Source organism: Zea mays, chromosome 3 (genome assembly GCF_902167145.1).
Source record: "Zea mays cultivar B73 chromosome 3, Zm-B73-REFERENCE-NAM-5.0, whole genome shotgun sequence".
Classification (NCBI taxonomy): Eukaryota; Viridiplantae; Streptophyta; class Magnoliopsida; order Poales; family Poaceae; genus Zea; species Zea mays.
Genome location: NC_050098.1, coordinates 170,137,950 through 170,159,634, shown reverse-complemented (window position 1 = coordinate 170,159,634; position 21,685 = coordinate 170,137,950). Strand labels below are relative to the sequence as shown.

The window sequence follows — 21,685 nt, the reverse complement described above, 5'->3', positions numbered from 1 at the left end:
GCCGAGCATCGGGTCTAAACGTGCAAATAAAATTTCTGGGGGTCCAAACGTAAATTTGTGTCACAAAAGGGGCTAAAAAACAAAAAATTCGGGATCAACCACCTCTATTGCCTTCAGAGCTAGCTGCAGCCACATAGGTTCTGTTTCCTTGCAGCTCATCTGCTCTTAGCAGCAACAATTTTATTGATAAATATAAACAACTAAAAATTATTGGTAAATTTCCTTGAAATAGCTGAGCGTGTAAATGATCCTTATGGTGGAAGAAATTGGGAGGGTGAGACAAATCTTTTGTCCTGTTTTTTGCAGTTCCACTAGTAGTTTGCTTTTTCATGACAATTCATTTATATTTTTTTCTTGGCAAGAGAGGTGATTTGCTATTTAAGGTGTGCAAAATTTCATGCACATACACAATTTCACATCCTTTTAAGTTATCTATGCTAAACTTAGGTTAGAGTACCTTCTGGTTTGATTGTTTAGGTTCCTGAAGCCCTTATTCCTACAGCAGGGGCTCTTGTTATGTCCCTAATTGATGGTCTCTCCAAGATGATCAACAAAATACCGGTTTAGATACGCATTGAATTATTGAATTTTGTTCTGAGCTCGTTCATTATTATTTTTCTACTTACTTGATTAATGTGCTCTATGCATGTACTATGCTAACTTCTCTTTTGTTTTGGTCATAGATGTCCAAGTCTGCTCCTTCAGTTTAGTCTCGTATTAACCTTCTTGACCCAAAAGATGTATGGGTCTAAGGTGGTGTTTGAATACACTAAACTAATAGTTAGTTGGCTAAAAATTGTTAGTGAAATTAGCTAGCTAATAAATAGCTAACTAACTATTAACTAATTTATAAAAATAGCTAACAGTTATATTATTAGCTAGGGTGTTTAGATGTCTCAACTAATTTTAGCCACTAACTATTAGCTCTAGTGCATTCAAATATGCCTATGTATTTTTTAAACTTGACAATATATTTATATATTTTTGTGATTGGAAATATTCTTCTTATATAGTTGTCTGCTTTTTGGTAGGTAATCGCAAACAAGATCAAACGCTGTAAAACCGACTCATTCCTGGGAGTTTATCTCTTCCTCTCTTCTCCGCTCTCTCTACCTTTCCTTTCATTGGTATGGAAACTTATTTCACTGAACTCATATATTTCAGCATGGAGTTCGACAACCCAGAGAGGCCGGAATGCAGAAATCTTCTCTCAATATACCAGAATATCACGGAAGACTAAGGTATCTATTTTTTGCATGTTGTAGTACACCTACTCAGCCTACATACGAAGCAAAGTTATAGGTATATTTGTTAGTTATGGCTAGTTTGGAAACCTTATTTTTTTCAAATGATTTTCATTTTCACAAAAGAAATTAGTTCATTTTCTCTCACGAAAATCGGAATCTCTTGAGACAACGGCGTTCTCAAACTAACCCTTAGATTGGTATTTTTTACTAATATTATTTTTCAGGAAGTTGTTAGGGGGTGCCAACACATGAACTGGGGTACATTTATGACTACTCTTTCAGAAGCTTTAATTGATCATTTGCAGCCAATTGAGGTTCCGTGACCTTTAATCTGTACATTTGATTGTGCATCCCTTAGGCCATCCCAACGCACGAGCATTATACTAGCGAACAATTATTGGCTACTAAATATGAACTATAATTGGAACTTCTAAATTTAATCGTCTCTGTATTTTAATCTAACCTAACTCTTAACGGGTGTTGTTATACTTCCAAGTCATCTCTTAAAATAAAACTATAAATTGTTAATCAGTTAACGTCTCCATTTTTATACACTCGTAGGACGCCCTTTTGACTCCAAAGTGAAATTGCTGCCAAATTTGAGGTTTAGATGCTGTTAGTTTCACCGCACAGAACCATAAGTTGCTCTGGAACACTGAACCTATAACTTGCACATGCTCAACTTGGAGTACACCTCAAGTTGGAGTATATTTATTTATATACATCAGCTAAGGGAAGCCGTTCAAGCTTATATCGAAATTTAGCTACACATGAACTTCAAAATCTGGGCTCTTCCTGCGCTGATGCGACTCTTTAAGAACACATCACAGCCACTTCGGAGCCTGTGCAGCTTTGATTGTCATATAGGCAGCAACTCAGTCAAAATCAAATGCAGTCTTCGAAGCCGCACTTCTGAAACTTCCTACACCTGTGACTCTGTGAGCAATGAGCAGTAGACTAGAGGCACCAAGCATCAATTTTGAGCTGGCAGTTGAGACACTTCAGAACAGAGATTTGGTGACCGCGCTTCCGTGTCTGAACTCTGAGGCTTCAGTGGCAATTTCCTTAGGAGTTAGGTCTTCTCTTGTTCTACTGTTTCGTAGACAATGTGAGGACTTTTAACAAGTTCGATTTGGCCGCATCAAGCAGGGGATCAGATTGCAGAGCTTTCTCAAACCAGCTTTTAGCATCCTCCCAACGGCCCTCAGCGACAAATACAAGACCCAGGTTGTTGCTAGCTGGTGCAAATCCAGGACACAGTTCCAACGACCTTAATAACATCTTCCTTGCAAATTCATAGTTCCTATGTTGCCGATAAAGAATTCCAAGATTAGAGAAGATTGCGTGCAGCTGCTGAGTTGATGATAGTACCAGTGCCCGCTTATATACAGTTTCAGAGGATGGATCGTCTGATAGTTGCAACGCAATACCTGCAGAAACAAGAAATTATTCTCAGACGGTGATCATACTGTGCATGCTCATCACTTCATTAGATAAACTGCACAAAACAGAATATTCCACTAAACAAAGGATGGCAAACTTCTATGGCTAATTAGATGAATTGGTAAATTAAGAAATCATTGGGGCTTGAACAAGACAAATATATTAAAGAAATCATTTTTAAACATTTCCCATTGGCTAAACATAAAACAGCAATGTCCGTACCCCTCAGGTAGGTTAGATAAAGATAAGGCTAGTTTGGGGTAAGATTAGAATTATGGCTGATTTAGTGACAAGGGATTTGGAGGGGCCACCAAATCAGCCCTTAGAGATAAGATTAGATATAGTGCTTAGAGGTCAAGTAACCCTCTCTACGTAAGGAGAAGGATTGTATCAATTGAAGGTAAGCAAGAGATTAGAAGGAAAACCCTTCTCTCTTGTCGGCCTCCCCAAGCCCTGATGTCGGCCTCCCCAAGCCCCGGGGTCCTGGCCCTAGACCCCAAACCTACCACTCGTATTAAATCCTATCAACCCACCAAAACCTAATCCATAACAACCTGTTACCGGAGATGTCCAGCGATCCTCCATCTTCCACCCACCCGCCACATCCACCGGCCTCCACCGTTCTGGTGCCACCCACCACCATCCCCTTCTACACACACCCCTCACACTTGATACCGTAGCCGCCGCAGTCCAGGACCTGGCCCGATCTATGGCAACCATGCAGACCTTCTTGACAGCAACCAGATTCCCACAGCCACCAACGACCACAACCCTTCCACCACCGCCCCCTCCACCTCCGCCACTTTACGACCTTCCATCACCACCACGCCAGACGTGCCACTTCCCCTCCTACCAATGCCAGAGTCGTCATCCCCAATCCCATCATATGTGCTAGCCCGAATGGGAACAACACACTATACAATGACGACATCACCATCGCCATCAGGATCCGCATCTACATCTTCGAAACATCACCCACCTCCATACGGCCAGGACGCCCCCTTCAGCAGTCGAGGGTCGGAGTTTCCACGGCGCACCGCAGGGGGTCGGCCTCCGTACATGGCGGCCATGTCGCCTGAGCCCATGCCGACCCCACAGGGACCAGCTCCCCGCTTCTACAAGGTCGACTTCCCGACCAACGACGGCACCGTCGACCCGCGCAATTGGATCAACCAATGCAAGTAGTACTTCCGCGGCCAACGTACGCCGGCCTCGGATCGCACCTAGCTAGCGTCGTACCACCTCATTGGGGCCACCCAGACATGATGTTAGAATACCCGTTTAGGGTTCTAGGGTTAGCCCCTTGTAATTACAGTATCACCCCTGTGTAATGGGCCAGGCCCAACTCTTGGTCTATTAATACAACACCCAACCCTGAGTTAGGGTTAGGGTTTCCCACATGGTATAGAGCTAGTATTTCTTTTTCTCTCCCCCACCCACCCACAGCCGTCGGCCCCTCTCCCTATGCCACCGGCCGCTCTCCCTGTGTAGCTGGCCACTCCCCCCAGCATCGTCGACCCTTGTATCGTCGGCTCCTCTCCCTATGCAGCCGACCTCTCCCCTCGAGCGTCGCCGGGTCTTCTCCCTGTGGCACTCCCAGAGCCGTTCGTCCATCCCTACGTCGTTGCTAGCCCGGCCGCCGACTTCCTCCTTGCCCTGCCGGCTCCCCAGTCGTCGGCCTCTTCCCCGATGGACTCTCCCGCCACCGCCGCCGCAGCCGCCACCGGTCCTCCTCGACCCCACTTGGTCAGCGCAGCCACCGCGACCCGCACCACCTCCATGCTTGGCCCCCTCGCGACCAGCGCAGCCGGCCTCCTTCCCTCCGGTCTCGGCCTCCCGGGTTACCCGACGTGCACGGGTGCCCTCGCCACCGTCGTGGAATCGGGCCCAATCTCACTGGCCCGGTTCTCCCGGCAGCCGCCCATGGCTTCCCGACCACACGCCCGCTCGTCGTCGGTGTCACCTGGGCTCTCCCAGCGCCCTCTGCCGACTCCGTGTTGGTCGCTGCCATCGCCACCATCCTGGTCGTCGTGGCCGCCTCGCAGGAGCGCCAGCGCCGCGTCCCTCGCTTGGGAGCAGGGGCACGCTATGGGCCAGGCCTTGACCACTCACTTGGCCACGGCTCAGCGTCTCCTCAATCGTGGCACACCGCCACCCCTGGCAGTCCCTGAATCTCCCCCGGTGGTTCCTGAGTCTCCCCACGCCTCCGGGCTCGACGCAGAAACTATCGCCGCCCTCCACACTCAGGACGATGGGTTCACAACATACGGTCCCTCGTGTCCATCGTGTTGGACCCGAGTCCTCCCAATACCCTTGTTGGCGCCCTCAGGTGGTCCTCACCCTTCGACGGTTCGTGCTTGCCAACCACGTCCTCGACGACCCCGTCGCCCCGCTGTCTCCATCGTGGGTTCAAATAGATAGTGTGGTCCTCTCGTGGCTCAACGACACCATCACAGTCGAGCTGCAAGACATCGTGCATGACCAAGCGAACACCGCACGCCAGGCATGGCTCGCTCTCGAGGGCCAGTTCCTCGGGAACTGGGAGGCTCGGACACTCCACCTCGACGCCTAGTTCCACCAGTTCTCTCAGGTGGATCTCTCCGTGGGAGAGTACTGTCGGCAGATGAAGGGCATGGCAGACTCTCTCCGCAACCTCGGTGATCTTGTCGCCGACCGTACCTTGGTGTTGAACCTTCCACGTGGCCTCAGCCCCGCTACGGCCACCTGAAGGCTCTCATCAAGAGGATCGTGCCCTTTCCCACCTTCCATGTCGTGCGGAACAAGCTTCTCCTCGAGGAGCTCAACATGGAGACTGAGGCACCCGCTCCGGCCCCGGCACTCTACAGCGCTACTCCCGACAGTCAAGCGCCTTCAGGGGGCCAAGCCCCTCGCCCTCCGTCGACCGGGGCTCCCGTCGCCCCTCGTCCGACTTCCACCGCCGACGGAGGTCGTCGTTCACGCAAGGGCGGCCGCGGGGGTGGCAACTCCACCCGAGGTGGTTCCTCCGGCCAGGGTGGTTGCCAAGCGTGGTTGTCGTTCTACAACCCCTGGACCAGGACCATCTCCATGTGGTCGGACCAGGCCCCAAGTGCCTCCCGCCCTCCGTCACCGGCCCTCCTGACAGCGCCTCCCTACGACGTGCCTCCAACGACTCTGGCTCCCCCAGCTCCCACCCTCGGGGGCACCCAACTCGACACCTTGGTCCCCGCTAGCTGGAAGATGTGACTCTGCCTCCCTCGCCGCCACTTTCAGCAACATGGCGACGACCCCACCCCTCTGACTGGGTGGTCGAATCCAATGTGTCCTACCACACCACCTCTACTGCATGCACTCTCTCTCGCTCCCATCCCCTCCATTCCTCTCATCCCTCCTCGATCGTCGTTGGAAACAGTTCCACTCTGTCGGTCACCTCAGTAGGAGCCTCGGTTCTCCCTGTGGACCGTTCTATCTCAACAACATTCTCGTAGCCCCTCATATCACTCAGTCTTCTTTTTGTTTGTCGGTTTACCGCCGACAACTCTTGTTCTATTGATTTTGACCCCTTTGGTTTTTATGTGAAGGATCTGGCCACTAGGACCCCTCTCGCCCGCTGCGACAGCTCGGGGCCCCTCTACACGCTCCAGCCTTTCTCCACTGGCGCGTCTCCTGCACCCGTGTTGCTCTCCACCTCTTCCTCCACCACTTGGCATCGTCGTCTCGGCCATCGAGGACCCGATGTCATGACCAAACTCACCAGCAGTTTAGACAATCCTCGTAGTAGGGGACATTTTGAGGGTCTATGCCATGCTTGTCAGCTAGGCCGACATACTCGTCTCCCTTAATACTTCTTCTCAGGCTAAGCAGGCTTTTGATTTGGTTCATTGTGATCTCTAGACCTCCCTTGTACTCAGTCTTTCTGGATATAAATACTACTTGGTGATTTTGGATGATTTTCCCTTTTTTGGACTTTTCCTCTTCGGTTAAAGTCTGACACGTTCACCACCATCACCCACTTCTTCGCCTGGGTCTCCACCCAATTCTGTCGCCCGGCACGTGCTCTACAGTGTGATAATGGTCGCGAGGACTGCCACCGGTGCGGCCCTACGAGAACCGCATCCATGCTTATTAAAACGACGTTTAAACGTCGTTTAAACGACGTTTAAACTATAAAACGCTGGAGAAACCTGAAACTATAAAACGTTTTAGTTTTCTTCGTAAAACGTCGTTTAACTACGTTTAAACGCCACGTTTTGGCGTTTAAACGCTGTTTAGCGTGAAACGCCACGTTTCGGGCGTTCTACGGCGGCCCAGCCCAATTCACCAAACCTGGTCGCACGTTTAGGGCCCAATTCACCAGACCGCGCGTCCACCTCTCTGCCCCAGGCGCCAGGCCGCCGCTCCTCCCAGTGCAACCTCCTCCAGGCCGCCGCCGCTCCTCCCGTCCTCCGCCGTCGCTCCAGGCCGCGGCTCCCAGGCGCCCAGTCCGCCGCTCAGCCGCGCCAGGCACCCAGTCCGCCGTCGCTCAGTCCGCCGTCGCTCAGTCCGCCGTCGCTCCAGGCCGCGGCTCCCAGGCGCCCAGTCCGCCGCTCAGCCGCGCCAGGCACCCAGTCCGCCGTCGCTCAGTCCGCCGTCGCTCCCAGGCGCCCAGTCCGCCGCTCAGCCGCGCCAGGCCGCGCCAGCCGCTGCTCGGCCGCGCCAGCCGCGCCAGGCCGCTGCTCCGCCGCGCCAGGCCGCCGCTCAGCCGCCAGCAGCTCCAGGCCGCACTCCAGGCCGCTCCCGCTGTCTGCCGACCACTACAGAGAGTCAGAGACAGCCCTGCCTCTCCAGCCCTGCTTCACTGGTGACTGGTGAGTGCCATCTTAATTGTTGAAGGAAGAAGGATTGAGGTGAGGTGCTGCCTGCTGTCATCTGAAGTTCTGAACATGTGCATTCCATTATTGCAGAATAGATTGGAGGAGACATGGCTGATTTTAGCACGGAAGCATCTGCAGCTGGCTCTCAAATACGAAGTGATGGATATGATCCACTGAAAGATCCAAAAAGGAAACCCAAATCTGATGATCCAGGCTGGAAGTATGCCTACTATGTAGAGCCTGGCAAGCGAGAGTTGATCCAATGCGCCCTTTGCCCGAGGAAAATTAAAGGAGGAATTCTGAGGGTGAAGAAACATCTTGTGGGCGGATACAAAGATATCCTCAAGTGTCCCAATACCACAACTGCAATTGCTAGAGAGTTAAAGGCGGCTTTGGATGAAGGAAAAAGGGATAGACCAAAGGGACAATACTTTGATGAAGTTGAATCACATGACAATGAAGATGATGATGTTGTGGAAGTAATTGGGTCATCATCAAGAGGAGGCAGCAGCACTAGAACAACCGGCAAAAGAAAGGAATTATCAAGCAAGGCATCAACCGTTGGGGCAACAAAAAAGCCCATTACAAGTTTGCTCCGACGTACAGGTTGGCAGGGATAAGGTCATACAGGTTGTAACTGACAATGGTGCCAACTACAAGGCTGCAGGGCGCATTTTGGTTCAGAACACTCCTACCTTGTTTTGGACCCCTTGTGCTGCTCACTGCTTAGACCTTATGCTGGAGGACATAGGAAAACTAAAGGATTTTAAGAAGCCTATTGCACGTGCTCGTCATGTCACAACATTCATATATAGACATGGGAGGATTCTTAGTGAGATGAGGGTGCATACAAAAGGTATGGATCTTGTGAGGCCTGCTGCTACTAGATTTGCTACTGCATTCCTCACCTTGAGGAGTATACATAAGCACAAGGATCCATTGAGAGCATTATTTTCTGGTGATGTTTTCACTCGCTCCAAAGTATCTAAAACAGAAGCAGGGAAAAAAGTATATAGCATTGTTTTCTCAACAGAGTTTTGGCATTCAGTTGAGGACTGCCTTAGAGCTTCTTTACCACTACTTGTTGTGCTCAGATTGGTTGACGGTGATGAGAAGCCAGCCATGCCTGAGGTGGCAGCAGCTATGAAGATAGCAAAGCAAAAGATTACTTCATCATTCTCTATTCAAAGCAAGAAAGCTTGTCTAAACCGCATCATGAAAATTGTTGACAACCGTTGGGTGAAACAAATGGACACTCCGTTGTATGGAGCAGCACTCTACTTGAACCCTGGGAAATTCTATAGCATGAAGCAAAGTGATGATGAAGGCTATGTTGGAGAGCTAAGGGGTTGCTTCAATGATGTACTTGTTAAAATGGTGCTAGATGAGGACCTTAGAGACAAAATTGATGCTCAGGCAGTCCTTTATGAGAACCAAAGAGAAGCATTTGCAAACCCAATGGCTATTAAAAATGCTCAAACAAGAAACCCACGTGAGTATTCTAAAAGTACCACCACTTTAATTGTTACTTTCAGCATTCATAAATCCAACCTATTTTGTCATTTCAGTTGATTGGTGGCTTGCATATGGTGGTCGAACCATTGAGCTATATAAGTTTGCAAGACGAATTGTTAGTCTTTGTGCTTCATCATCCGGTTGTGAGAGGAATTGGAGCAAGTTTGAATTTGTAAGTTAACTAACATGATCATATTACACTATGCCATTTATAGTTGTTACTCCTTTATGTATTGTTGTTTGCAACTTGTAGATGCATACCAAGAAAAGGAACAGGCTAGAGCACAAAAGACTGAATGATTTAGTGTATGTTTCATACAATAGAAAGATGGCCGCTAGGTTCCAAAAATTGCGTGAAGAAGGGAAGAACTTTGATCCTTTGGTTCTTGAAGATTTTGATTGGGACAATGAGTGGGTTGATCCATTAGCTAATTCATCTGTTGTTGGGGATGACCCTCTTTTCACATGGGAGCATGTTGATCATGCCATCGGTGCATCTACACAACTGCATGGCCGCTACTTTCCTAGGAGAGCTCATGGTACTCAAGTGCCAATTCTTGAGGATGATGAAGATGATGTTGATGAGGGTGATGAGAATGAAGACGATGACAATTTTGTGCTTGACGACCTTGACATGGATGATGAAGAAGAAACAAACAATAGTGGTGGCCGTGGTGATGAGCAAGACAAGGATGATGTTGGTTTAGATGATTTGGATGATGTTTATTGAGTGTTTGACTGAGTAACTCTTGTGTGCTTGTGGTTGTGGACATGGCATTCTACTTTAGTTGCTTTAGTTGAACTTGTGTTATTGTGGTGATGTGGTTGTGGACATGTCATTTTGCACAATATTATTATGTGAACTTATGTTGGTTGTTTGGTATTTGACTTGATATAATTGCTTGAAATTATGATATATTGAAATTTCCCTATGTTGTTTAAAACTACGTTTAAACTTTGTTTAAACCGTTTAAAAGTTAAAACTCACCCATGAGCGTTTCAACGTTTCGTCGTTTTAATAACCTTGACCGCATCCACCTGCTGCCTAGCACCACCACATTCCGCTACCGCCCGCCACGATGGCGCCTCCACTGGTCATTGTTGCGACCCATTCCAGATGGCCATCCACGTGCTCCCCTTTCGACCAGATGGCGTCCATGGGATCCATGTGGCTGCACACGTGCAGGTCCAATGCGCGGAGGGTGTTCGCCTTATCTTAGAGCATCTCCAAGAGACTAGTCAAATGGTTGTCAAGCTAAATTTTAGCTACTCAAAAGCAAAATAACTTGCCAACAGATTAGCCATCTGACTCGTCAAGCTATCTGGCTCTCCCTCACTAACCAAACTTGGCTAGCAACTCTGACTAGCTAAATTAGATAGATTGTTGGATTGAGATGCTACATATAGAGTATAGTCTTTATGAAAAAGTAAATAGAGATTCAAATAGAGAGCCAAAAATGAAGAGTCTCTTGGAGATGCTCAAGGGGTAAAAAAAGAGTCGCAGCCTATTTCAGATTCAGAATAATAAAATAAGCCAAGATGTAAAAGGCTTATTTTTAGGTGTTAGGTTTGTGTCTAGCAGAGTCATTGTTAGGTTGCAGCTCGAGGACGACCTGCTTGTCAAGGAGGGGTGTAGTGTCAAGGCCCCTCAGATAGGTTAGATAAAGATAAGGCTAGTTTGGGATAAGATTAGAATTAGAGATAAGATTAGAATTAGAGATAAGATTAGATCTAGCGCTTAGAGGTAAGTAACCCTCTCTATATAAGGAGAAGGATTGTATAATTGAAGGTAAGCAAGATATTAGAAGGAAATCCCTTCTCTCTTGCCAGCCGTGGGCAAAGCCCTGCGGCCGACCTCCCCAAGTGTCGGGTCCTGGCCCTAGACCCCAAACCTACCACTCGTATTAAATCATATCAACCCACCAGATCCTGATCCACAACAACGTCTCCTAGCAAAAAAAGAACCTTATTCCTAGAATAGTTGAGAACTTGTGATTAGCAAGAATTAATCGTGTGCAATAAAAACCTCAGATAAGTTTAATGTTGTTCGGTTCTACTAAATTTCGAATCAACAAAAAAAGACTCAAGTGAGACCAAAACTTACCAAGATTTGACCAAGCATAACTGCAATCTGGGGAACGGGCTAAGGCTGCTTTAAGAAAATTTACAGACCTGCTGAACCGGGTCATGCAAATATTGTACAGGCCAAGTTGATGCCATTGAACAGCATCATCTGGGTCCTCTTGGATTGCCTGTAACAGAATTTCAAACATAAGAATGTTTATTTTGTTACTTTCCCATGTCCAGGTTTTGCACTTGCCAATCAGATTGAAGAGAATAAATTTAGTTTCTGCTAACAGTTTGCAAAGCATCACCTGTTTTAGTGTATATTGAGCTCGCTCTTCTGCATCATTAAGATTGATGTTTTCAGTATCATAGATGGCTGCAATTTCATGTTGTGCCCTGTGAGCCATTGCCAATCCAGCCCATGCAATTGGGGCGTCAACTGCGGAAGGGTCTCCTTCTTTTAGAACTGTTGCCATTTCATTTGCAGCCCAAAGAAGTTGATCATCAGAACATTGTGACCTTACAGCATCTCTGATACGGTGAACTGCAATAGCATACCGAGCAGGCATATGATTGGGTTCCAATTTTGCTGCCTGCAAAGCATACCATGCAAAAGAATATACGAGAAGTTTGTCACATACTTTTCTATTTTACAGTGAGTACAGAGTTTTATGGCGTATTTAACAGAGCAGAAGTAATGAAAGGTACTGCCTCCAAGGTACTGCCTCCATTTTTATTTATTTGCGCCACTTAGTTCAATTTTGTACTAACCGGTGACAAATAAAAACAAACGGAGGGAGTATTATATACAGCTAGTAGTGGACAGTAGTGACTGGTGAGTCTGGAATAGAACTGAGTGCTAGACAAGCGATTTTCAAGTTGACTGGTCATACTTTTCGCTTTAATTTAGAACCATATAGTCGTGGTGTAAGACACCCATACTGGTTTAAAATAAACAGTCAAGCAGGAAATAAGTACCAAATGTAGAAAATAGTTTTTACTGCAAGAAACCTAGACCATCAAATCTTCCTATGGTAGCAAATAAAAACCAGCTCCCCTGATAGGCCACAGTTCCTATGGCCAAGTTGCCAAAAATGTCTTGAGTAAACTATATCACTATACTAAACAATGACTTTTGCTGTATGGAGTTTGTGACATAGCTAGCTGTTAAACATAACTGTGATTAATTTCCAAAAGACCCAATTTGTGGACTTGCGGAAGAGAGGTCTACCAGGTTAGGTACCTGTGTTTTCAAGTCGTCCGACTAATCGCGATTAGTCGCGATTAGTCGGGCTAGTCGGTTAGCAGAGCTCGATTAGGCAGCCGACTCGACTAGAGTACCTGGTCGCCCTGGTCGTCCGACTAGTCGACGATTAGGGCCGATTAGTCGCTCGATTAGCCGGTTCTGGGCGACTAGGTTTAGGACCTAGATTTTTTTTTGGACTTGTAGTATTAATGTGTGTTGTGTGGTACTGGTATCTGGGACTTGTAGTATTAATAACTAGAAGTGTTTCTCTGCTGTTTTCACTTTTCAGTATTGCTGAATTCATGTCATGTTTACCCTATCCTTCATAATATAGTATATAAAGTTCATATATACTATATAGTTATATAATTATTTACTATATAGTATAATAGTATATATTATATAGTATATACATAGGTCCTGGTCTCCTGGATGAACAGGACGACCAGTAAACGACCAGGTCGACCAGAGCTCGATTAGTCGGACCTAGTCGACGACTAATCGAGATTAGTCGCTGGTCGGTCCCCCAGTTCGACTAGCTGGTCGAGCGACCAGAAAACATAGTAGGTACTAACAGAACTTTGGTGACTATATCATTGGAATATTTGTTTTAAACCATCCAGACAGTTCTGGAAAGTTAGTTCCTTGTGTCTAAAAGCTTTGATCTAAGCCCCAGTCCCCAGTGGAGCTCTAAGCTGACCACAAATGCCAACTGGTCACTGGTCGACTTTTGAAACAAACGCTTTTTGTTAATACCAAATCTCAAAAGGCCAGCCTTAGGGTACAAGATGCTACAAGCTTACAACTACGAATTAAAGGGAGCTTCTCCCTGCGAATAAAAAACACACACCAAATAGCGAATCTGCACCAATCTCTTACAAGTCAGCATAAAACAAATTATTGTGTTCTCGTCAGAGATATTTATCCAGCAGATGACAAAGCAAATCAACATTGCCAATGTTTGTAACAGCTAATTTGAGTAATACATGTCAATAAAAGGGAAACTGAAATAACAGAATTTCTTACCTGCTCCAAGCACCTCTTTGAGTTCTTATGCTCACCATCCATGTAATATGCATTTGCAAGATTAACCCAAACTGATGCAGCTCTAGGATCAGCCTTCACTGCTGCAAGCAAGCACTCTTTTGCAACAACTAAGGCTTCTTTCTGATGCACGTAAGGACCTGTGCTGACATTGCCCCCTGCCCCTGAATTTGTAACAAGGCATGAGGCAGAAGCCAAAAGCAATTACTTGAATTTAGGTGCTCATACAATTACTTGAATTTGGGTGCTCAACTGATTAGGTGGGAGGTGTGCTCATGCACCCAGCCACCCAGGTTCAAGTCTTCTCTCAACTTGAATTTGGGTGCCTATATTCTTCTCAACGAAAAAAACGCTTAGTTTCTCGTTCTCCTAGGTTGGTCACATTTTTGGAGGGAAAAGAATACTTTCTGGACTTATTATTAGTGGACATAAACAAACAAATCGATTGATGTAACGCATCCAACAATAAGGTGTGTATTATCTAATTGTCTAGTGTCACTACTTTGGCTAGAGCAAAATAGCATAGGGAAAAACATGCCTTTATGATATGACAGGAAAATGGCAAGTACTAGAAGATTATGGCAGGCAAGCATTCATGTACCTGCAGACAAAGATCCATATCTACACAGAAGAAGAACTGCATAGTTCACCAGAGCAGCGGGGTGGTTTTGATCTTTTAGAAGAAGTTCTTGAAAGCACTTTGCAGACAGCTCTAGCTTCCCACTGAAAGTTGATAGTTGATAAATATTAAAGTCTGAAGGAAGACAATGACAACTGAAAATAGTATTTCGAACCTTTGAATGTATGCAACGCCAAGATTTGCAAGGGAGTCCAAGTAGTCTGGAGCAACAGCCGTGAGAGAAGATAGAACTGAGATAGCACTCTGGATAGGGTGCAAAAAATCAGCAATTAATTCTTTGCAGATACAGCTGCATGATGAAGATCAGTAGAGAAAAATGAAACAATTTCAGCATACAATACCTGTATCTGACCACCCCGAAGAAGAACTAAACCTAGGATATTCCAAACAGCTGCTTGCCTGTGATCTAACTCAACTGAACTCTTCAACTTCGAAAGAATGTCATCTAACTCACCAGTTTCAAGCTCTTCATCAAAACTATCCCCCATGCTTGCTTGCAAAATGCACTGCATGGGGAACAAACTGAGTTAAGAGGGAGTAGAAGCTCTTTATTTGATAGGCACCCAAAAAGAGCAGCCGATGACCACCTGAAAGAAAATAAAACTAGAAACAAGGTAACTTTTTGATGATCAAGCTGATGAACCTGTGCGTGGTGTATCCTCACTGATGAGAGTAAATCAGGTCTCCGCACTTCTTCTTCATCTTGTAGCAGTATTTCAGTTGACTTTTCATATGATGCTATTGCCTGAAATTTAAATGCAGCTACTTGAGTTTTACGCAAACGCTAAGCAACATCAACTTTTCAAGAGAAGATTTACCTTCTGTGCCTGACCAAGTCTTTGATACATCAAACCCAACATAAAATGTGCATGAGCATTCTTAGGCATTTTTCGGGCCACATGAACCAAAGCCTGCAAGAAGTAAGGTTAGGCCCTCAATCATTTTTGTTAACCGTACCAGTACCACAAATTAAGAAGGTAAAACAACATCAGGGTTCATACGGCATTAAATGTATTATAATACAGTGTCACACTGCCACTTATCTATTGCATGAAAGATTAATTATTTCAAATGGCATCAAAACCAAGAACTCACAGCTTTCAGGTTGCTAACTTTTTCCTCACGTGGAGCAGAAGCCCCTTGACAATGTTGATCAACATCTGTTCATGAAGAATTGTAAGTAGTCAATTCACGACAGAAAAGTTTCCTGCCATTGCATTGCACATCGATTATCATGCTACCTTCACATTCAACAGTGTCGGTATCCTTTGTAGTGATCACAGTTTTTGTCAAACCACCCTCTTCATTGCCACTCCTGCAAGTACATTTTTTATCAAACCACCCACCAATTTCATCGTCTTTCAATGGCCAGAGTTCCAGGATACGGTTGTGGCGGCATCGTGACAATTGAAGCGAGTGGACAAGGATATTTTTACCCGAGCATATGGGTGGTGATCTAGTCTTTGAATTGAATGTCAGAGCAAGTATAATAAAAGGCTGCAAAGGGGCTAAATGGTGAGGTAGAGGAGGGAAGAGAGAGAAGCAGGCTATAAAATTACAGCCGACTGTCCGGCTTAGATACAAGAACCAAGAAGCTTTGTGAGTAAGACAAGTGGGTCATATATTAATAGGGAGTAGCTAACTACTACACGGATGGGCTAAGAGGTAGGTTGTAAGGATCCTTATAGCCAACAGTCAGCTATATTAATAACCTTGTTCTCACCAGAGTATGCTCAGAATATTTTTAATCTAAACTGTGTGCATATCACTTAGGGCAGAGGCTGGGAGGTTGTTCCGAGGCCATGTATCATCTCGATATACTGATCTTGGGATGAAAATAAATCTTCATTTTCCAAAAAAAATAAACAATTTCATCATCTAAGGACTCAATAAAATTTGTGACCAGAGATAACCTATGACACAACAGTTAGCTTGTAAACTTGTAACGATTTGAGTATTGTTCCGGTAACCTTTTCTTAATCAAAATAGAGCACTACATGTTACCTCCTGTTCAAATAAATGACGGTTATGATTTATTAGACTACTATAAGCAAGGAGCAGCAATTATTATATGGACTATATGCACGGAATTTTCAGAACCATGTAGACAGCATATTTGTTGAATTCGTAACAATCCTCACAAAAAATTGAGTTGCTACATGAACTTCCCCCCTATGAAAAAAAGAATAACTCCATCAAGCCCTAGGGTTCCGGCTCCCACGGGCATGAGCCCATGGGTACTAACGCCCTGATTTCTAACAACCACAGTGCCGCACCCGACTGGCCAAGTGTACAAGTGGCGGGAAACCCCTCACGCTCAGATCGAAGAGTATTCTTGGTAAACTTACTTCGTGGACGAGTCAGCGGCGACCGCCGGAGCCGCAGCGGCGGCGGCGGCGGCGGCGGGGTTGGGTGCGGGGGTCGGTGGGCGGTCCTCGCCGTCGCTCTCCGCTGGTTCAAAGTTGAGGTCGGCGAGCATCACCGGCCTCGGCGGCGGCGGATGGGTCTCCGGCATCGTCTCCGTCCGGGCTCCGGTGGCGGGGGTTTCTGAGCTCCGGATGCGGGTTCAGGGGGCACTGGACTAGCCCTTGACTGGAGCAATTTTGCAAAAGCATGGACGGGGAGAGCAAAGGAACACGACAGCTCTGCGACTGCTTTCAGGCCCGGATCACATCACGCACACCAGCGGCTGCCTATTACGGTCCTCGTTTCAGCTGGGCCGTTTTGGATTAGGCCCATGAGTTTTTATACGTATGCGGGTTTTAGGTTGAAAAAAAAATTAAGGCCTGAACGATGGATATCTGCTTCACGAGATTGGAGCTCACTTTTTTTTTTCTTTGAAAGCGATGCGAAGCGTATCCGTGTTTGTAACTTGGGCCTGTGCAGTTTGTCAGTGGCATGCGGTGCTTTTGTTACAATGCAACTTGTGACTGAGCAGTAGGCCCAGTCGTGCTTTGGTTCTCTGTAATTGCTGCTAACTAGAAGTAGACAGTGGTATTAGGCAACGAATATGCACTCCCAGCTGGTGCATGCGTGTAATGGTATCTGCTCAGTATTCATCAACGCTACGCGGGAGAACATTTGATATTTCTTATCCCAGTACTCTGTTCTTTCAATCACCGGCTGAGGCATGACAGCTTACATTAGCCTAGCAACTAGCGTAGCGTCCATGGAGGCCAGGAAACGAACAGCAAGCCGAATGGAATACGCGCTCTTCAGGTTGTCCTTGGCGTTAACGTGAGCCCTTGGACAGCGAGACCTTACGCGCAGACGAGCCTGCGCTGCAGGTCGATGGATCGGAGGGACGCTGCAAAGTAGTCGTCGCCAACTGTGGCACCGCCCAACTACCCCAACCTACCCGGAGAGTCCAAAAGCAAGCGTCGCCTTCCGTGAAGCCCCGTCGGGCGTCGGCACCGAACCGAACCGTCGAAACCCCAAGCCGTCCAAGCGGGGCTCGCGCGCGCACGCGCGCACGCACGGACAAGGGAGGGACAAAGCAGGGCCAATCGACCTCGCTGCACCGCCAGCTGCCTCCCTGCTTTGTCTGCACCCCGCACCCGACCGAGCCGTGAGAATCTGATCTGAATCATCTGATCGATCGGGAGCCGGGACTTATGAAACCCCCCCCCCCCCCCCGGCGGCGCCTCCGCCCGTCGTCGACCGACGTGGCGGCTGCTCAGCTGCCGGAATCTGCTTATGAGTCAGCATTAGGCATTGCTTACTGTTCGCCTGTGCCAGGAGCGCCGAACGGCTCGCTTAAAAATACGGCACCGGAGGCCCAGCGCATGTGCTGCCCGACCTGCGCGGCGCGGCAATTAATCATCGTCGCCGGCGACTGTGAAGGTGGGCCCAGATCCAAATAGTATCTAGCCCTCGTACTATTAGCCAGATGCATTCCACGTTTCGTCTACGAGACACACGATGGCGCGCGGCTAGGGCCAGGGGCGCCTGACGTGGACGGTCTCCCCTTGATTACAGCATGCCCACATGCCGCTGTTCTACGCAGTACCTACGAACGCACGATCATTTCGGTCGTCCACAGCACTGGCGCCCCGGCCATGGTCCATGGAGATGGAGATGGATCATGCGATAAGCCCACGTTTGGAACAGATGGAACGTAGTAAGTGGGTAAATAAAAGCAGACAACATGCCATTATTTCAGGCCTACCAAACAGTAAATTAACAGGGCAATTTGGAACGAACAGTGCTCCAACTGCTGCTGCTGCTGCTAGACGAAAGATGGATGATGGCTGCAGCAGCAGTGCCCAACCGAACAGTGAGCCGTAAGCAGCCAACTGCCAGGGGGCGGGCGGGCGAGCGATTGGTTCCGCCGGCCCCGCCATTCATGCAGGCAAACCCGTGTTTTGCCACCTCCCCATGTGCTGCCGCTCCCAACCGCCGCGCTACCGTGTCTCTGTGTGCCACTGTGCCCGCGCGCAAAAAGTCTCAAAGAGAAAACCACCAGCCTCTAGGCGCTTTTCAGCGCTCTCGCCGCGTCAGCAACGGGTGCCGTCCGGCTCCGTAACAGACACGTCGCCCCTCTAATCCGCTTTTAAAGTTTAAACCAATGAGGAGGGGGAACAGGGTCTTGTTCTCGCGGGTGTTAAACAAACACAGGTTAATCGCCAATCATTTCCGCACGGTGGACGTCTCGCCCCTGTCGCGTCGCGACTCGCGACTACCTCCCTCCCGTTTTGTCCTCGTCGCCCGCTTCTTCTCCCCCCTCTTTAAAATCCCAGGCCCTGCTGCCAGTCCCGGCACACCGGCAGCGACCAGCCAGTGATCGACCGAGGCAGATACTGACTAGGAGCAGAGAGCAGCGGAGATGGTGAAGATTCCGAGCCCCAGGAGGCTGTTCAGGAGCCGGTCCAGGAGCACCACCATCATCGGCGGCGGCGGCGCGGACATCTGCGCCATGGTCGCCGAGCACGAGAGGATCGAGTGGGAGGTGCGGCCCGGCGGGATGCTGGTGCAGAAGCGGCGCTCGACGGAGGACGACGCGGCGGCGGCCGTGGAGTACATCCTGGTGAGAGTCTCCACCACCGGGTGGCAGTGGCACGACGTCTCCATCGACGCCACCGCAACCTTCGGTACGTCCGCCGTCGTCCTTCTGTACTGTACTGCATTGCGTTGCGTTGCGTGCTGCCTGCAATCTGCATGCTCTCCATTGTCCCTGCTGCTGCTCCCTCTGCGACCATATCCCTCTGTTCGCTAAGCTGCGTCTGATGATGATGATCCAACAACCCAATGCAGGCGACCTGAAGGTGATGCTGTCGCTGGCGACCGGGCTGTGGCCCAGGGAGCAGAGGCTGCTGTACAGGGGCAAGGAGAGGGACGACTGCGAGCACCTGCACATGGTGGGGGTCCAGGACAAGGACAAGGTGCTGCTCCTGGAGGACCCGGCCGTCAAGGAGAGGAAGCTCAGGTCAACCACCTTGGCGCAGCTCATGGGCGTGCCCTGTCACTCCTTCATCCAAGTGTAGAGAGAAACCCCCGGGGAATATTTCTTGCCATTTTTCTCCCGTCTCGTCGTCGTCGTTCTCCAATTTGCCTGCGTGAGCGAAGGGTTTCAGTCCAGTCTAACCGCGTTTGTTCAGAGCCTGCTGAGTTCCATCTCAGGGCTTGAATTCGGCCAATCGAATCAAGACAGTCGCAAACGATAGGATATAAAGATGATGGATACATGGCGTAAATTACTGTGAACGGGTACGTAATGTCATCCCAGTGCCAGTGTGCGTGAGCCAGTAGTTCTTTGGTTCCTTGCTCTGTATATATTCTCTCTTTTTTTTTCTTCCTGAGATCAGCAAAACAGTTCGGAATTCAATAGATGCTGCTGTAAATCCCTTGTCTTTTTTCCACGGAATGCAGCCCCCTTTTCTAGTACGTACGTACGTACCAGTATCCCCGCCGTTTTTTCTTTCTCTCCATCAGCTTGGCATGGAGTACTGATGGATCAAGAAACGATAGTGCGGTTGCTCGGATTTCAGTTCCGACGTACTACTTGCGTACACATGCTGTTTTATGTCGCGATTGACAAGCCCGAGCGGCAGCAGGTTTACGGCTACCGAACACGTAGAAAACTGCCAGCTTGCGCTGAAACCGCAGAGGCTGGAGTGGACAGAAACCTGCTCTAGACAAAGCTGCCCCTACCCACCAGCAAACCACTACTTAACAAAATCCTCGCAGAATCAGAGGACCGGTTGGTACTATTATTATCGGGGAAAAGAAAAGGACGCGATCTGTGCTAAAGGGATTTTTCTTTTTCTTTTCTGCACTTGGAGGATCGACATTGCAATTTGCAAAAGCAAATTTATGTGATAGGACGACAGCTGATAGCACGGAGAAACAAGTCGTCGCTTTCAAGTGCTGATCTGTTGCTAAGTTTGGTTTACGAGGCAGTTGCACTGGTTCGACCGTGCATTGAGAGCATCTCCAACAATGCCTCAAACTAGTGCCTTAAATTGAAATATGTGGCTCTATACAGGAAAAACTACTCCAACAGTGCCCTATTTCATAAATTTTTATCAAAAAACTATAGGGCACCCTCTCAAGTGACTCAAATATACTACACCGTAGTGGGCTGCCCTATAATCTAGATTTGGGGCTTTACTGTTGGAGCGAAGTGTTTTGTTGGTGCCCTAAATTTTATAAAATATACTTATTTTCAAATTATAGGACATTTTTATAGGTCACGTTGTTGGAGATGCTCTGAGTAAAATGGGAACCGTGTGACACTGTTCGTAGAGGGAAATTTAAAATAAAGGATAGGATAGAGGATGTGAATGGGATGTGGGAGACAGCTTTAAGGCCGTGAATCCGTGATTACTCTACTATGATGACCCGTAGGGCGCAGATCAATGTCCGACAACAACCTGTCTGTGACTGGGAGGGTTAACAAGCAAACAGTACATGTGCCCTTCAAGTCGCAGGTGACCTATGCCAAGAAAAGCATCGAGGTCCTACGGTTACCAGACGTGTAGCGACCGCCAGCCTGCGCTGAACTGCAAAGTCTGAGCAAAAAGCTTTGCTTTTTTATTCTTTTGCAAGTTGTCAACCGCGTACCTGAACTTTTTAAAAAGTGATCGAGCCGGAGCCAGCGGTCTGTGCACTATGAATCTCTGGCGACGCTGAGTACAAACAAAAAAAAGGTTCAGTCGTAGTTCTCACTCGTCAGTCGCGAAGCAAAGGCTGCTGTTTCTACCGTGCCCCGACTCCTTTTCCCGGTGCCGCTTTACAGTTCCCACGAGCACGCAACCGGCGTGTCAGTAGTCAGACCCCTGAGACGACCATGGATGGCTCGGCCTTGGCGGTAACAAGTCAACGTCTGTGGATCGTATCTATTCGACTTACCACCGAGTAACCGATCACCCATTCAAGATACCGTGTGGTTTACGCGCCCTGAGGCTCTGATGAAGCAGAGCAGGCCCAGGCCCCGGGCCACAGACAGGGACACGAAATCTAACTCGTGTTTATCCACCCGGCCGGCTCCGGGGGGGGGGGGGGGGGGGGGGGGGGGGGGGGGGGGGGGGACCAGTCTCCCCTGAACTCGTGCCGTAAAGGGTGTGCCGGATTGAATGCCGTCAGACCCACTCAAACTCTCGATGCACCTCGGGGCGCCGCCGGCATGGCTCGTTCAGTCGTGCCGATCCAC

At 48.2% G+C, this 21,685-nt stretch overlaps 2 protein-coding genes and 1 pseudogene across 2 annotated transcripts; 2 read left to right on the top strand and 1 right to left on the bottom strand.

Moving 5' to 3' along the window:
* Positions 1-222: 222 nt before the first annotated feature.
* LOC103652343 (tryptophan--tRNA ligase, chloroplastic/mitochondrial-like) lies at positions 223-1,240 on the top strand (annotated as a pseudogene).
* Positions 1,241-1,904: 664 nt separating this feature from the next.
* Positions 1,905-16,648, bottom strand: LOC100501933 (tetratricopeptide repeat (TPR)-containing protein). The gene is made up of 12 exons (NM_001196571.1): positions 16,383-16,648; positions 15,276-15,349; positions 15,130-15,194; positions 14,853-14,945; positions 14,678-14,779; positions 14,376-14,540; positions 14,189-14,277; positions 13,996-14,117; positions 13,377-13,558; positions 11,413-11,697; positions 11,142-11,289; positions 1,905-2,677 (listed from the first exon to the last, which is right to left on the bottom strand). The coding sequence occupies exons 1-12, from the start codon at positions 16,547-16,549 to the stop codon at positions 2,337-2,339; spliced, it is 1,833 nt and encodes a 610-aa protein (NP_001183500.1). The 5' UTR covers positions 16,550-16,648; the 3' UTR covers positions 1,905-2,336.
* Positions 16,649-18,793: 2,145 nt separating this feature from the next.
* LOC100281281 (BCL-2 binding anthanogene-1) lies at positions 18,794-19,792 on the top strand. Its single transcript, NM_001159457.2, has 2 exons — positions 18,794-19,124; positions 19,288-19,792. The coding sequence occupies exons 1-2, from the start codon at positions 18,860-18,862 to the stop codon at positions 19,515-19,517; spliced, it is 495 nt and encodes a 164-aa protein (NP_001152929.1). The 5' UTR covers positions 18,794-18,859; the 3' UTR covers positions 19,518-19,792.
* Positions 19,793-21,685: the final 1,893 nt, after the last annotated feature.